The sequence below is a fragment of the Semicossyphus pulcher genome, unplaced genomic scaffold (genome assembly GCF_022749685.1).
Source record: "Semicossyphus pulcher isolate SPU_LCO1_2020_fin unplaced genomic scaffold, fSemPul1.0.p SCAF_15, whole genome shotgun sequence".
Taxonomy (NCBI): Eukaryota; Metazoa; Chordata; class Actinopteri; order Labriformes; family Labridae; genus Semicossyphus; species Semicossyphus pulcher.
In genome coordinates, this window is record NW_027211659.1 from 5,753,781 (window position 1) to 5,769,921 (window position 16,141).

The 16,141-nt window shown below is 42.0% G+C and overlaps 1 protein-coding gene across 1 annotated transcript in view; it reads left to right on the top strand.

Moving 5' to 3' along the window:
* Nucleotides 1–16,141, top strand: part of cerkl (CERK like autophagy regulator) — a 30,690-nt gene that overhangs the window by 5,567 nt on the left and 8,982 nt on the right. Inside the window, exons 3-5 of the mRNA XM_069663662.1 lie at nt 3,018–3,248; nt 14,572–14,700; nt 15,980–16,043. Of these exons, the coding sequence (XP_069519763.1) occupies nt 3,018–3,248; nt 14,572–14,700; nt 15,980–16,043 (424 nt within the window). The remainder of the gene's footprint in view (nt 1–3,017; nt 3,249–14,571; nt 14,701–15,979; nt 16,044–16,141) is intronic.

The following is a 16,141-nucleotide window of genomic DNA, read 5'->3' on the forward strand; positions in this document are numbered from 1 at the left end:
CAGCTCTACAGCTATCTCCATCTAATTTATCAATGCAGCTTTTTTGTGTGGGCGGCTGTGGCTCAGTGGTAGAGCCGGTCGTCTTTCAATCGGAAAGTTGCTCCCAGCTCCCTCAGGCTACATGTCGAAGTGTCCTAGGGCAAGACACTGAACCCCAAATTGCTCCCATGTATGATATCTGATTGACAGTTGGGCACTTTACGTAGCAGCCTCTGCCATCAGTGTGTGAATGGGTGAATGTGACATGTAGTGTAAAAGCAGCTTTTTTTTTTTATGCTTTACTTTGCTTGCTCAGCTGTCAAAGCACTTTGTAAACTCTGGTTTTTAAAGGTGCTATATAAATAAAGTTATTATTATTATTATTAAATTATAGTTTTAATGAGTTATTACCCATTGGTTAATTTTCTGTTACCATAGGAAAATATTTCATCCCTGTGTTTAGACTTTAAAAGAACATCTAAGTGAATTTTAGAGGCAATGCGATCACATTTAAAGTGAGTAGAAGAGAGTCAAAATTGCTCTGTCCGTACAAATGGAGGCAAAGAATTGTGTTTGGAATATTTTTGCTGTAGACTCAACTTTTGCCGTGAGACAAAAAAATACCATTAGCCTGTTGTGATTTATGAGTCTGAGCCGAACACAGACACACAAAGGCACACTCAGATACCTAACTGAGTGTAGCTTAATCGACCAACACGTTAGCATTCACAGCTAACTCAAACGCTGCTGTGTACTTACATTTAGAAGAGTTTTATTTCAGAAATGTTAAATGATCACAATGAGCAGAAAGTAGCAGCAGCAGACAGACCACCGCCCAGCACACTGTGACCCCGACATATGGACGCTGGCCTCTCCGGGTGGAAGAGGGGCGGGCGGTTTGGGGTATTTGGTGTTTGATAACAGCAGGAGGGCAATACGCAGGGGGGGTTAATATGCTTTCATCATATATAACTCTTCCCTAAGCTTACACTATGGTTTGGGCTTCAACCTCGGGCCGTTGTTTATCACATATTGTAAACTGTACAAACAGCCTTACTGTATTCTGTTCAGCAAAAGACGTTTAAATCTGGAGGGATAGATTATTTTGATCTGAAAATCTGGATGGATTTAATTATTTCTGATGATTAATGTGGATTAATTGATCTCATTTGGGTTTTTTTCATGTACAGATGTTTGTCCACCTGCTGTGACATGTGTCTGATTTTTAAAAATTATTTCCCAGATGTGATATCATGTCAAACGAAGACACTTTCTAGGCTCTGGGATAATATTCTGTGTTCATAATATAAGTCATAAATTATGATAGTAATACTCATAATTTACCTTGTTTGCACTTGGTGATATGTAGTTTTCCAAATGTTTCTTTTTAAGAGGTTGGTATCTGTCAATGCTTTAGAGGATTTTTTGGTTGCAGTACCGCAGCTGGCCAGCAGGAGACACGTGCAGAAGGCTGACTTTGCTGCTGCATGAGCTCGAACACAAAACGCAAACTCCAACACACATGTGGTATGGATAAAATATGTGTGTGTGTGTGTGTGTGTGTTATATAACCCTGAGTAAACTATCCAAGCTCCGCTGACATCATTCTCAGAGGATTGGACGATTAATCTCACATGGACCAATCAGATTTCAGAACAGGTTCTGCTGTACGTTCTGCTGATCAACGGATTAGAGTTTAATACCAGTTATGATATAATGCAACATGAACACAGGTGTATTAGTAACAGCATCCTACGTTCACATTTATGTATACTGTTACTCACTATTTTTATTAATACCATAGTATGCGACTACTCATTTAGCCTCTTGTCGTAATAATAATAATGAAGTATGACAACACAAGTTGGCTCCAGAACAACAGAATTGTAACAGACAACGTCCTCATGTTATCAGCAACTATGCTAACTTGGATAAAAAGCAAAGGTAATTAAAGTAAGTATTTGAACACTTTCTGGCAGGTTTTTCCCTCTATTCTTGTCAGAAATGTAATGAGAGCATGTGAATTAGTTTTTTTTCTGTGTGTCCACTCCACAACAGAAATAGGTCCAGGGCATGATGAGCCTAGCTTAGCATAATGATTTGAAGCAGGGGGGAAACTACTAGCCTAGTTCTGTCATAGAAGAATCAACTCCAAAGCTGTCTGATGCACATTTTCTATCTTGTGATTAAAACACTACCTTTTACCAGTGTTGTGACCAAGTCGTCTTTGTTCAAGTCCCAAGTAAGTCTCAAGTCATTTGGTCCAAGTCTCAAGCAAGTCTCGAGTCATTTTTTCTTTGGCAAATCAAGTCAAGTCATAGGTTATGTCAAGTCAAGTCGAGTCCTTAGTTAAGGCAAGTCAAGTCAAGTCACTTTTTTTCAACCCAAGATCCAGCACTCTTACCTGTAGTATCCGGTCTTTATTAAGAGAAAAGACAAGGTGTTAGCAGCTCGTCTAATTATGATATTATTGGCCAATTTATATAACCTGTTCAAAAAGTATGACAATGAATTGTATCTGTATTATCTTGGCACAGACGCAGCCATGATGATGGTCTGCTCTGAGACCGTATTAAGCAGTAACGAGTACGACTGATGAGGCTTCTCTTTAGGGGCTTTGTTTTTACGTGTTGCCATAGCGAGGAGTTTGACTGACAGCCAGTCATCCAATCATGACAATCACATACCCGGGGGGCTTTTTGAGTCATCCAATCGTGATTCCCAGTTTGCGCTGCGTACATACTTGATAGTTAGACAGAAATATTGAATTTTAATATGTAATTGCTAACATTCAAACTTATGAACACACTCAAGTCATCCGAGTCATCATGCTTCAAGTCAGGTCGAGTCTCAAGTCATTTATTTTTTGTCAAGTCAAGTCACAAGTCATCAAAACAGTGACTCAAGTCGACTCAAGTCGACTCGAGTCCAAGTCACCAAGTCTCAAGTCCACATCTCTGCCTTTTACAAATGTAAAAAGATAAAATCAGTTTTTTTTCCAGGTGCTGTGTCTTATAACTCTTCCTCTCTCTGTACAGGTGAATCATGCGTAACGCAGTCAGGTACGGTGCTCCTGCAGGACGTGTTTGCGGTGAAGGTGAAGCGGCGGCGAGCAGCTGGGAAGCAGTCGGGGGGACCTGTGCTCGGCATGGCTCTGTTCTGCAGTAAGAGGAATGGGAAGAGGCTGGAGGAGGAGACGCTGCACCTCCACAACGCCTCTGCTGAACACACACACGCCTGGTACAACAAACTGAAGGAGCTGCTCACAGGTAACGCACACAATCAGGTGGTCAGATAACAGTAATTATTGGTCTAGACATCGTAAATAAGTTCTAACCATTGAAAGGGTCGGGGGATCTGAACACGTTAAACCAAAGAGGTATCTCACTCTGGGCCTAGTTTGGCGCCTGCTGGGCCCCACATGGAGTCTCCAGCAGGCTGATAGTAAGATCTGTCTGTTACATAAGAGCTGAGATCCTCTGGAAACATGACTCAGTACTTCTATGAGCATCATACTGTAAGATGATTACATATGCACACGCACTGCTGAGTAATACTGTTATTATTAGCACTAACTGCCTTGTAATGCCTGCAATTACATGTTCATCAGATAGATGAATTAATGGATAGATTCAACGATTAGATCTTTTAATGATGCGATATAAAACCAATACAGATGAAGTAATCGACACACTGTATTTAATTTGCCTCAAAAGTGATGTTTTATTTCTCGTATTAAGAACCACATTTCCCAGCGATGTCGTCAAATTAGCAACCACAGATACATTTTGGGCAGACTTAGATTTTGATCCAAATCCTGATTGATGCAGTTTTTTTTTAGCTTGTGTTGTTTGGCTTTATTTTTGTCATTCTGTGGGCCCAGCTCTTTGGTTGCCAATGAAATATCTAAACAGCTCCCAGATGGATTGCCTTAAAAATTGGGAAAGACATTTTGAGTTCTGATGCGACAAATTCATGTGGCTTTGGTGATCCCCTGAAACATCACCAGGAAGTGGAATTCTGTTTTTTTTTTGTGTGTGAAACACGTCAACAAATATTAGATGGACTAGATATTAAATTTGGTTCAGACTTTATCGTTTCAAAGATGATTAATACTTTTGTCTTCAGTGATGCTTTTTATCCAGCACCACCAATGAGAGGAAATTTCAATATGCCAGACCAGGGGTCTCCGACCTTTTTTCATCTGAGAGCTACTTTGAAAAAATGAAAGTGGCCGAGAGCTACTTGCATTACATCGCTGTAATTGCTGGTGGCACCCCGTGTTGATTCTTTTGTCGACTGAAACGTTGTCCTTCACAATTGTAATTAAAAACTTTCTTTCCAGCTCCCCGTGGAAATAGTTAGTTTTCTGTTTTTTCTTGGCGTGGCCACCTTCACTGTCCATCATAAATTTGGCTAACCAGGCTTGCTAATTGCACCGAACGCCTCACTTTTGCTCAACTAGCGTACAGCAATAACTGACCCGATCTGTCGATGGAGGTTGCTGTTACATTCCTGTGTTTGGTTAGGTTCAGACGTTGACAAACTTGGGAGCCTCACTGTTTTCATCGACAGCTGATAGGCCTATCCTATTATTTTGTATTGCAGGGGGTGGGACATCTGTGTACTTAATTGAACTGAAGTGGGATTAGGCTTTCAATGTGCATTTATTGTCGTCAGATTTCTTGTACAGAGTCTATGAACCTCTTGGCGAGCTATCGGTAGCTCGCAAGCTACCTGTTGGACAGACTCGTACCAAACACCTCACATCCCCATAAGCCCTCGCTGTGCTTGGTGTGTACTTCCAAGTAGCAAATTTCAGAGTGCTAAAACGCTAAACAAAGATGGTGAACATTATAAACATGGCCCAACATCAGCATGTTAGCAACAGTTCATATTGAACCTGGTAGCATGCTATTGTTAGCATTTGGCTTAAGCTCTACCTCACTGCCTCAGAGAGCTGCTAATGTGGCTGTAGTGTGATTGATGGTATGCCTTTTGCTAGCTGGTTGGACTGGACCTGGTGGCTAACCTTTTTTTCCATGGATGTGTGTTGCCCTTACAGGTGGTCGTTCTGCCATAACCATGCTCCATGGGTTAATTAGTATATATTACAGTACCTTGTGCGATTTCGAATAAAGTGAAACTTGTGAATTTATTTTAAAAAAAATGCTTTTTGCAGATATGACCATGCCACACGGCAGAAAAAAACCTTCATATTCATGAGGTATTCAGTCGTCATGTGCGCGTGTTAGCTAGTTATTAACCGGATGCAATGCAAGCTGCCCAACCTGTGATTTCTCTGTTTTCTATCAGTCCGTTTGTCAGTCTTTTTAATGAGCAGGTCACAGTTACATCAGACAAAAGAGCTAATCTGTTTATCCACCGGAACAAAGTGATACGGATTACACACTCACACACACATTCATCTGTACTCAGTAACATCCTGTCAGCACTCGAATCATGTTGTCTGCGAGAGAGATTAGACAAAGTACTGTCTACACATGGACGTGTGTCCAGTTCACATTAGTTCACCAATAAGACCACGCAGCAGAGACTTGACGCTTTAGCTAGGGTACACTACGGAGCTGAAATGATTTGGACATACAAACATAACATAAAAAAATCCCGAATTTCCCCCCTCGATAAATAAAGTATTTCTGATTCTGAAGTAGGCGTGGGCATTGATCTGCTGCTGTACAGACTCCACTCTTCTGGTTTCAGACTTTTCACCAGATCCAAACTGGCTGCAGGGATTTGCAGCTAATAAATTAAAGATAGATAAATATTTTGTATGCATGTTGTTGTAACATTTATACTTTTTTTTTTCTTTAAAGCTGCATTAGTCAATGTCTTTAGCACAGGATAAAATGGATAAAATGTCCATGTGTCCATGTGTCCATGGTCCGCGGACCGGTACCGGGCCGCAAAACCCAACAGATGTCTGTGACATTCCAAACAGAAGCGGAGTCAGAACCGTTGCATGAGCTGTGTGAAGTGTGCAACCGCACAGGGCCTCGCGCCTCTAAAGACACTTCAAAAGTCGCCCAGTTCAGCTGGAAAAAGTGCAAACCTGGCAACCCTGGCTTTGCATCTCATGAAACTTTGATCATGAACCCTGATGCCCCTCTAAAGCTCTGTGTGTACCAGTGAAATATATGAACTACACAGCATATGGGCACATGACAGCCTGTGGAGATGAAGTTTATACTGTGCGCAGAAATACAGACGGATCGCAACGTTATTGATTCAGGTATGAGCATCAAATCAAATATTACTGCTACTGTCTGGTCTGTGTAGTCAAAAAGGTTGGGAACCCCTGCGTTAGAGTACTCTGATTACTTCTTTGTTGTAATGAGTAACGTAACGTGTTACTTTTGCAATTCAAGTAATCCTTTACTGAAAAAAAAAAACGTATTTCCCTTTTTTGTTTGTCGCTAAAACAAAAGAAAATCCCCGAAGCAGCTGTTTCTGTTTCTCTCCTACTTCTTGGCAGGTAGCTGTGCACCAGCAGAAGGTACACACAGCTGTGTCAGTGCGCATGCGACGCTAGCTAGCTCAACTAGCGAGACAGCAGAGAGGACAGCGTTTACTTCGTGGACATATTTACATTATTCAGAATGTTTGGGTGAAAGGGACGAGAACAACATGACGGTGAAATGTAAGTTGTGTCTGGAGGATAAGAGCTTGTCAACTGTGAAGAGCTCTACTCGATATGTGAAGAAGCATCTGCAGCTAAACACAGCTCTGCAATGGTTGGGACTAAGAGCCCGTGTTGTATTCTTGTCATTGAATCAGCTGTGCCTAATACTGTATGCCTCTGCCCAGGTTAGGGTCACATTGGTAGCAGAATAAAGAGCTGTAAATGTTATATTGCGTCTCTCATTCCTGTAGGCTGCAGAGTTACAGTTTATGTAACAGATTATTATCCCTTTAACAGGGCCTGTTTAATAAAGTTCTGGATGTTGCTGCAGACTGAAGTTCCCAGACTCCGTTTCCCAGGTGCAGCGTGGTGGGCGGGGCCTGGCTGACACTTCACACACAATAGAAATGTTGGAGCGCTGGGCATATGGATTTAACTCTCACAAACACACTTCAGATTTTCAGTGTTTTTCCAAGAGATGTAACAAGCTGTTCAAAAAGGAAGAGGTCAAAGGTCACACACATACGCTACCATCGTCCTGTCACCATGGCATCGGTCTGACACATTATCGCTGGTCACCTGTCCGTCTGTCCGGCTGTCTGTCCATCAAACCAGATTACCCACGAGGCCCTGCAGCAAAGTCACAACTTCTTTAAGTGTTCGTCTCTGGCCTCACACTCACGCACACACATGAATGGCTCCCAGGTCGTGTGTCAGCTCGCGTGGTCACACTGCACATCAAACTGTGACGGCTTTTGTGACTTTACACACCGCGACGGAGGAGTCTGTGTGTGTGTGTGTGGAAGGTAAACACAGTCAGTGGCTCCGCTGCCGTGCGGACATTAAGCCTATTTTCCAGCCAGAGGTCAGTGTGAAAAGCGTATTGTTGGTGCGGCGGAGCGGGCAGTCCCGCCGCTGCAGACACCACCGCCACTTCTTAACCTCCAGGTCCGAACATTCAGCTGCACAATGGTGAGCAGAGAGCAGACACTTTATGTTTCCAGAGAGTTATTTTGTGCTGTGTGCGGTGCGAAGCAGCTGCAGAACGCTGTGCGGAGAGTGAATGGCAGGCAGACTCTATACACTGTCACCGCTCGCCTTTTGTGAATGTTTTTATACATGCAGTCAGACGGCGGGATGGATTGACTGCAGTTGTTTAACAGCACAACAGAGTGACAGGTCTGTTTTTAATCCAGTGTCAGATTTCTGCTCGCTTACAGAGCTGTTAGTTTGACAAAGCTAAATCAGTGCGAGGTGGTTTCAGCCGGGTGTTAATGTAAGGTATCATGGGGTCAAAATAACAGCAACAACACGATAAAAATAATTGGTCAGAAGAATTGGCATTTGATAGTCTTTATTTAAATCTACAGCTGTGACAATTAGTCTATTAAAACTTAAAACATGGCTTGAGGCAAACCAGTCATGCGATCACTATTTTTGACCTTTGTGTGGAACTGTCCTCCAACATCGAGAGAGGGAATGGTAGCTTTGCAATAGATGTTGTTTTTATGGTAAACACTGAAATTTGTTCATTTGTATTGTTTTTAATTGTTTGTATTGTAATGTGTGTTTTTTTAGGTCTTTCTGCCTAGGGACAACAGTGTCACGGTTTTAGGGTTTAAACAAATGGTCGAGGACCCAGATGCAGACTGATATAAGTATTTAATTAAACAAAAGGCAGAAGGCGAAACAAAAGATTTACTGGTATAAGAAATCCAAGGAGGGCAGGCAAACAAAATCCAATAGTAAAAAAAGGTCCAACAAAACAGGCGATAAGAAATCCAAGGGAACACTGAGATCACAGAGAAATAACACGATGGATGCACATGGACAGACGACAAAACTCCAGAGGAAGAACGACAATGAACGGGCAACGAGACAGGGGAGCACAAAGACTAAATAAACTAGGAGGTGAGGCTAATCAGACACAGGTGAGACAATCAAGGGGCAGGTGAAAACAATCAGGGCAGGGCACATAATCAAACAAGCGGGAAACACAAAGGCAGGAAGTGGTTAAACACGAGAGACAAGGTGACAAAGTAAAACAGGAAATGATCTAATCAAAAAGACAAATGAAACACTAAACTAAACAAGACTAAATACTGACAAGAACACAGAATAAACTAAATACAAAACTAAACGATGAAAACTCATGACAAGGGACAAAGTGACAAGGTAAAACAAGAAATAATAACTGAACACCGAAATACAAGACAAAACCAGAACTAAACTAGAAACTCATGACACACAGATGTAAATTAGCTATATAGCTAACTCTGGCACATAGACTGTATAAAAACATGGACAACATGACAGCTCGCCCTCTGCTGACTGGCTGCGGTATAGCTCATAAAGCCCGCCTCCTCCATGTTAACAGATGGGACATGAGTCAAACTATAAAATCAAAATACACAGCAAATGAAGTGTTCATTTTTCTCTGAAAAGTTCATTTCTAATTAGTTATTTGTTGCTGTAAAAATGATGATTGACAGCTCTGTTGACAAATACGGCTCCTGCAGCCAGTTAGTTCCGGATAGCAGAGTGGAGGACGAACGACGAGAGGAAACGCAACTAAAACAATCACTACAGTCATTGAAGTTTCATATCTGTGAACGTCAACCTCAGATCACCACAAGAAGCTGTTCTGCTGCTAAACACACCGGCGTTTTCCCTGTAAGTTAAGTGTGTCTTTTAATTAGCGGACGTGGCTACGGCGACTCCACCCGCTGATCTCTACTGCCCAGCTCTGGCTCCAAATGACATCACCATCTCAAGATGGCAGGGCCTGTCATCGGGGCTATTTTGGCATCTATTCCGTACAATGAGAGCAGATGGAGATGCGTCGTCCATCTATACATACAGTCATTGCTCTGGCCCAACAGTTGTGTTGTGCACGGCCCCTGTCAAATAAACTGAATTAACTAAACAAATAGATTAGTTGCTAAAAAACCTTTTTGATAATGAATTAATTGTTTCAGTGAATTTTTTAAAGCAAAAACATTTGCTGCTTTTCTTTTTTATTTATGATAGTAAATGAAGAATCTGTTGGTTTGGGTATGTTGGTGGGACAAATAAAAACATGGAAGACACTTTGGGCTTTGGAAAATTGTGACATGGGAAAGTGGATCTGGTTAATGAAACCCATTCATGGTGGCCATCAACAGGCTAGACAAAATTATTATTTTATTTGGATATAAGAACTACGGCTGCAAACGTAACGTTATTATTAATTAATCTTTCATTTATTTACTCGGTGATTTGTAACTTTCTGTAAAGTGCTTGATCAAGTCCCCAAATTAAACCCCTAAAATTTCCCCTAAATCTAAGGTGATGTCTTTAAATGCAGGAACCAGAGAATTCAAACTTAATTCAAATTAGCTGCAAATTTTCTCTTGATTCACATATTAATCGTCCTAACTCTTATTAATTTTTAACAGAAGAGGTTGTTCAGAGTAGGACACATCTATAAACTGCTTTATAGCCCAGTGTGTGTGTGTGTGTGTGTGTGTGCACAGGTCTGTGTTACATATTAACCTGTGTGTCTGAGGAGTCGATGAGTGTATCCATAGTGACAGGATGAGAGAGACCGTCTCCCTCTCTGTCTCACTCTTTCATATTCAGCTTCAGGGCTTTATTAGTTTGTCAGGAAACAGACTTTATTGTACAGCTGCATACATATGCACCTCACCTGCACCTGCAGGAACAATATAGAGGAGGTCAAACTCCCTCACACACCCATTTTCTTGCCTTGCTAGCTGTGTGGCTTGAAACATGGCGATGTCAGTCAGTGTTCACACTGTGGTCCAGACTGAAATATCTAAGAAACTGACCAGATGGGCATGAAATTTTGTGCCGCCATTGGTGTTCCACAGAGTTAAGATAAGAAACAATCTTGACAACTGTTGCATGTGGCATGTTTACCCCACTCTCTCTTCCCCATTTACTGTCAGTCTTCACTGTACTATCTAACAAAGGCATAAAGGCCAAAAAATGAATCTTAGGAAAGTATAAATATCTCTCATTCTTGCAGTTATGACACAATACATGAGTTCCATTTTGGGCCCCCCCAGCGCTCTGTGTCATTCAACACTTTTTTGATATTTTTGATTATACGTTTTTGTGCTATAAAGAGAACCAGATGATGCTGAAGACCTTCAAGACACTTTTGAAAGTCTTGCTGATGACTACCTCCTCAGTTTGTATAAGCACGATACCACTGCACTGAATCAAAACAAGACCAGACCAGGCAAGCCTTTCTCTCCACACTTCGGACACACTCGAACCTGACACACACATGCACACACTTGCTGTGCAACTTTATGCACAGCAGATCTATCACAATTCAGTCACAGCAAACCCGACTTGATGCCTACTGAGTCCGTCATTCTTAACCAGTGCTATCGAAGCAGGAAAAATAAAATCCACTGTTGTATGGGTAACGACGGTCACTTTCCTTTTCAGACTGTTTGCTTCATCTGAGCGTCAAGTTTGTTTCTTTTTCTTTGGATTTTCACTTATTGTTGAAGTTGTATCTTTAGTCATCCATCTTTTCTTTGTTTGTTCAGCCATAGTAGATTACTGTTTACTCGCAACACTTGCTGAGAGCGGAAAAGCAGCCGCTTAGTTCCGCCTACTCTCTCTGCCAGACCAACCACTGCTGGCTGATGGAAAATGTGTCACATATACATATATATTAAAAAAATCAAGGATGTAAATATGCAGGAAGCTAGCAGGAATGCTAACTTACCTGCATATTGGCAGTAAATCTGCATGTTGGCATGATCACGTTTGCATCCTGACATTAGCATTTAGCTTAAAGTACCACTCTGCCTGAGGACAGCCTCACACCTTCCAGTTTTCAAACTTGTAGACCCAAATAAACTGTTGAATTTTCTATTTCTTTGCTGGTCCTTCTGTAGCAGGCACGACTCACAGTGATGTAAACAAACCCACATGTTTGCGTAAATGCTCTCAGGTGTCTTGGGGCAAGTTGACCTGACAGTGGATCTGCTATGATAACACTATGCTACATTAGCTGCAGGGATTTCCAGAAAACCCTCTGTGTGTACTTCAGGTTGGACTACAAATACCAGTTTCCTGCAAAGCCTCGTGTATATGAAACATCTGTAGATCATATCAGTCCAGAGAATCTGATTACACTGGACGTTTAAAGCCTTTAATTGATTACTACCGTCCCCTGACCTCAGACGGAGCCTGCACCATAATATAATCTGTTTTTGTCAACTATATTCAGCAGCTCGCTTCTCTGAAAGAAACCCTACACTTCTCTGAGATTGTTTACCATGGTGATGCTTTAGCTGCTCCATAACAACCTGCAGCTGGGAGGTTGGCAGATGATCTAACAGATACTTGATCTCTCTACATCTACCTGTCTGACTATCCTTTCTCTCAGATCATCTATAAAGAAACTGAATAACATAATTTCCTATGAGACTGAACATTTGTGTTAATGTGTGTTTGTGTTTGAAAGAGAGAGATTGAATCATGTATCAATCCCTTCGAAAGACGCCTAGCAGGTCCCTGTAAGGCTATCACGATTACGGTAGAACTGAGAGGAACTACTTTTCTTGTCAGTCCAAAGTCCTGCTGCATCACCCCCCGCGCTATTTGGTGCATGTTGTCCCCACGGTGGAGTTGCTAAAGCATGTGTATAGCTTCACTTACAAAATAAGGAAGTAATGAGTGATTGTAATATTAATATTAAGAGATATAAACTTTATTGCTGATTGTTTCATCACAGTATTGTGGATGTAAATAATACCCTCCCTCCATGAAGACAGGTGCTCTGTGGTCTCTTTTTCTGTCTCTGCACCTCGAGTTTACCTCAAAGTTTTTTACTGCCTTAAAAGTATGATAAGTAGGATTTTCCTAGAAAAATAAAACATAGACTTTTACAAATATAATATAATATAAATCATCACTTACGGGCCTCTATACATGTGTGTTGGTGAGTGTGTGCAGATTGTGTGTTCCCTGAGCCAATCACAGCATATAGGTGAGTGCGGGAGCGGTTCAGTTTAGCAACTGGGCCCCATTCAGACCGGTGAACATGGCGAAAGAGCGATGCAGAGTTGACCTTCTTTCTGTTGGACAGGTAGGCGCCTCAAACCGGGTAGGACAAGCTAACTGGCAGTTAGCATGCTAGCGCAAAGGTAACCGTGATGCTGTAGGTGTTAGCTGGGCGTTGTGGGCGTGTTCTTGCACAAGAGAGTGAGAGTGAGCTTCTGGTGACGAAGAGCCCAGGAGGAGGAGGGGCCCAGTTTGAATGTGTTGTCGACAAAATGCAGTAAAAATTCTACTTATTATACCTTTAAGTTTAATGTACCTTTTTTACTAAGACTTTATACATATACTTTATATTTTCTTTATATATTTCTTTGACAATTTCCCCAAAATATAATAAAAATCACATTATATTGTTTGCCTACTACAACATTGCCACATATTTAGTCCTAACCCCTGTAAAGTGATACCACTGTAATGCCAGATGCTTGCAATAACACAGCGTAACCCTTGTGCCCTGGTCCGAAGTGTTGCCCTAAGCACCATTACTACCATTGCTCCCAGTAACATCCTGGGTGCTTGAGCATCGGGCTTTTCTCTCATCATTGTCAAGCATGTGACATTTGTATACCTGGGAGAAATTAATGTTTACATCAGGTGTAGTTAGTCCTCTGCTGTAGTTTTGTCTGGTCTAGTCAAGATATTTGTAGCGTACCAAAAAAACTTGGTGGCACTTCTGGTGATGGCGGCGGTCCTGTAGAGAGAAGAGGGGTAGGTGCTGTGAGTGACTCCTCACAGGAACTTCTTAGAACCCGCTAAGAGCCGCGGGGTGAAGTGAAGGCAGGAGGTGGTGCACTGTGTGTGTGTGTGGGGTCATTAACAGGGCGAGGTCACGGCCTTTAGGGAGCAGATTATAGTAATGAGCTGGATAATGGAGCTCGTGTGTGTGTGTATATTGATCTGTGCTCGTCTATGGGGATTTATAATGCGGCCTCTAAATCTGCCTAATGATGAGCTGTACGGGGGGCAGTGTGTGTGTGTAGTATGGAGTCGAAACAATGTGCCCCTACACACACACACACTCACTGTGAAAGTGATGGTGATGTAAAATTATATTGTGAATATTTTGCAGTGAACAGGCCTCCTCCCAGTGTTTGGACAGTATACAGGTGTTTACTCTTTTCATACTGATCTCTGTTTACATTTATATGGAGAATCTGTAGGCACAGAATTTTAGTACAGGAAGTTTTCTGGTTTCCGTTTGTTGTACTTTAGTAGTCAGAGTAATATCGACCAATCACGTATCAGCAGGCTGCGGCGTATGCAGGAAAAACAGTCGGAAAGCAGGCGGAACGTTAGGCGCCGTAATGCCATCAACAATTCCCATCAATGGTAATCTGATGATGATTTAGCTTCTTATTAATCTCTATAAACAGACATCTGCATGTAAGTCCAGCTAAAGATCTGTTCTACATCAAAAATTTCAACTTAAGACAGGTTGCCGTTCAGCACTTAGATTTCCCTGACTTCCTTGAATGCATCAGAGATGATCGATCCAACCTCCGTTCAACAAACAAGCATTAAAAGTTGTTTCTTCTCCTCTTGGGGACGGACCTGACAAAGCTTCATTTTTCCTTGTAACAAATCTGCATCGTGATGTCCTAATAATTTTGGCAAACAATGCTGTTAATTGCAAGTTATCACAAGAAAATCTGTTTCTATTTCGGGTTCATACCACTGAAGTAAGCCAGAGTGCAGCCTCTGTGATTTACTATATTACAAGGGATGTAATGAACCGAGAAATAACCGAGTAAAAATGTAAAAAATACACTTTTTTTTGCTCTTAATTTTCTCCAAACTCTCAGTTGACACTTAGCCTTACATATCCGATCTGTGTGCTTGTGTGTTTGTGTTTTTTCGAGCAGCGTTCAGCCGTCCCAGGTTTGTGAAGGTCTTCATCAACCCCAGCAGCCACAAGAAGGAGGCCGTTCACATCTACAGAGAACATGTGGCTCCGCTCTTCAAGATGGCCGACGTCCGCACTGACATAACCGGTCAGCCCGGCCTCTTGTTTATTTATCTGTATTTCATGTTTACAACAAATATGAGGGATAAACATTGTATAACTCTGACTGAATGTGGGCGGGGCCTCTGTAGATTTCAGATGATGTCACTCCTCACGTGTAGGGTGATAAAATAAAATTGTCTGGGTAGTAGATGATGTGAAATCTGTGTGTGTGTACATATCTGTGTGTGTTTGTGTGTCTCGAGGAGGTCCAAAGGTCAGTGTTAATGGCAGTCTCTGGTTGCTAGGTAACCTGATACAGGGGGTGGAGCTTAGCCCATCTGCTGTGACAGGGAGACAACCTGCTCCTCTCCTCTCCTCCCATCCCTTGTTTTCTCTCCTCCTTTTTTTCCCTCACCTCACCGCTCGTTTCCTCTCTCTCTCATCTCCTCTCCTTGTTTCATCTTTTCTTTTTCCTCTCCCTCTCTTGTTTCCTCTCATCCCCTCTCCTCTCATCTACGGTTCTTGTTTTCATGACTCTATGCCAGCCACTGTTTTCAGAGGGCTGTTTTCTCTTCATCCCTCCCATTGTAGTGAACGTCATATCCCACAGGTACGCCTGCGGGGAATATCTTTTGGCATTAACTTCCATTAAAGTGATGTCATTTTTATCCAAAAGGTCAAAGGTCATCTTAGCTGTGACATCATTCCTTTTAGATTCTTGTGAACGTGATACCTCAGGATTACCTAGAAGGAAAATCTACGTTTGCGGAAGCAGCACAATCATTTTTTCTCTCTTCTCCTCTTTTGTTTAATCTTCATTTCCTGTCGTGTTTTCTCTCCTTGTTTCCTCCTCTTTCCTCTTCTCTTGTCTTTGTGTCCCTTCCTCTCCTTTCCTTGTTTATCCTCTTCGTATCTTATCTCCTTGTCTCCACTTTTTTTCCTTGTTTTCTCTCGTTTTGTCTCATTTCCTCCGGCTTTCCCTCCAATCTTCTTTCCTCATTTTTACTCTTCTCTTTTCTCCAGTTCTTGTTTCCTCTCGTTATCTCCTCTCCTCTCCTCTCCTCTCCTCTCCTCTCAGCAGATGGTGTGATATCCGTTGTCCCACTTTTTTTCTGGCAGCCATTGAACACACACTTATGTACATGTGACCACACACAAGCATGAACGCTCTGTCTCTGTCCCATCTCAATGTCTCTCCATCTGTTTCCCTCTCTCTTCTCCTGTCTCTCTCCTTATTTGTCTCTTTCTTTCCTCCTGTCTCTCTCTCTATTTTCTCTCTCCGTCTGTCTGTCTCTCTCTCCCTTTCTTTCTGTCTCTCTCTCCAGTGACGGAGAGGAAGGGTCACGCTCTCTCAGTGATGAAGGAATGCAAGCTGGATGAATATGATGGGTTAGTTGACTCTCATCCCTTGGATCTCTCTCTCTCTCTCTCTCTTTCTGCTTTTATTCAAATGTATTACCTTGCAGAGAATACACCACCCAACTCAG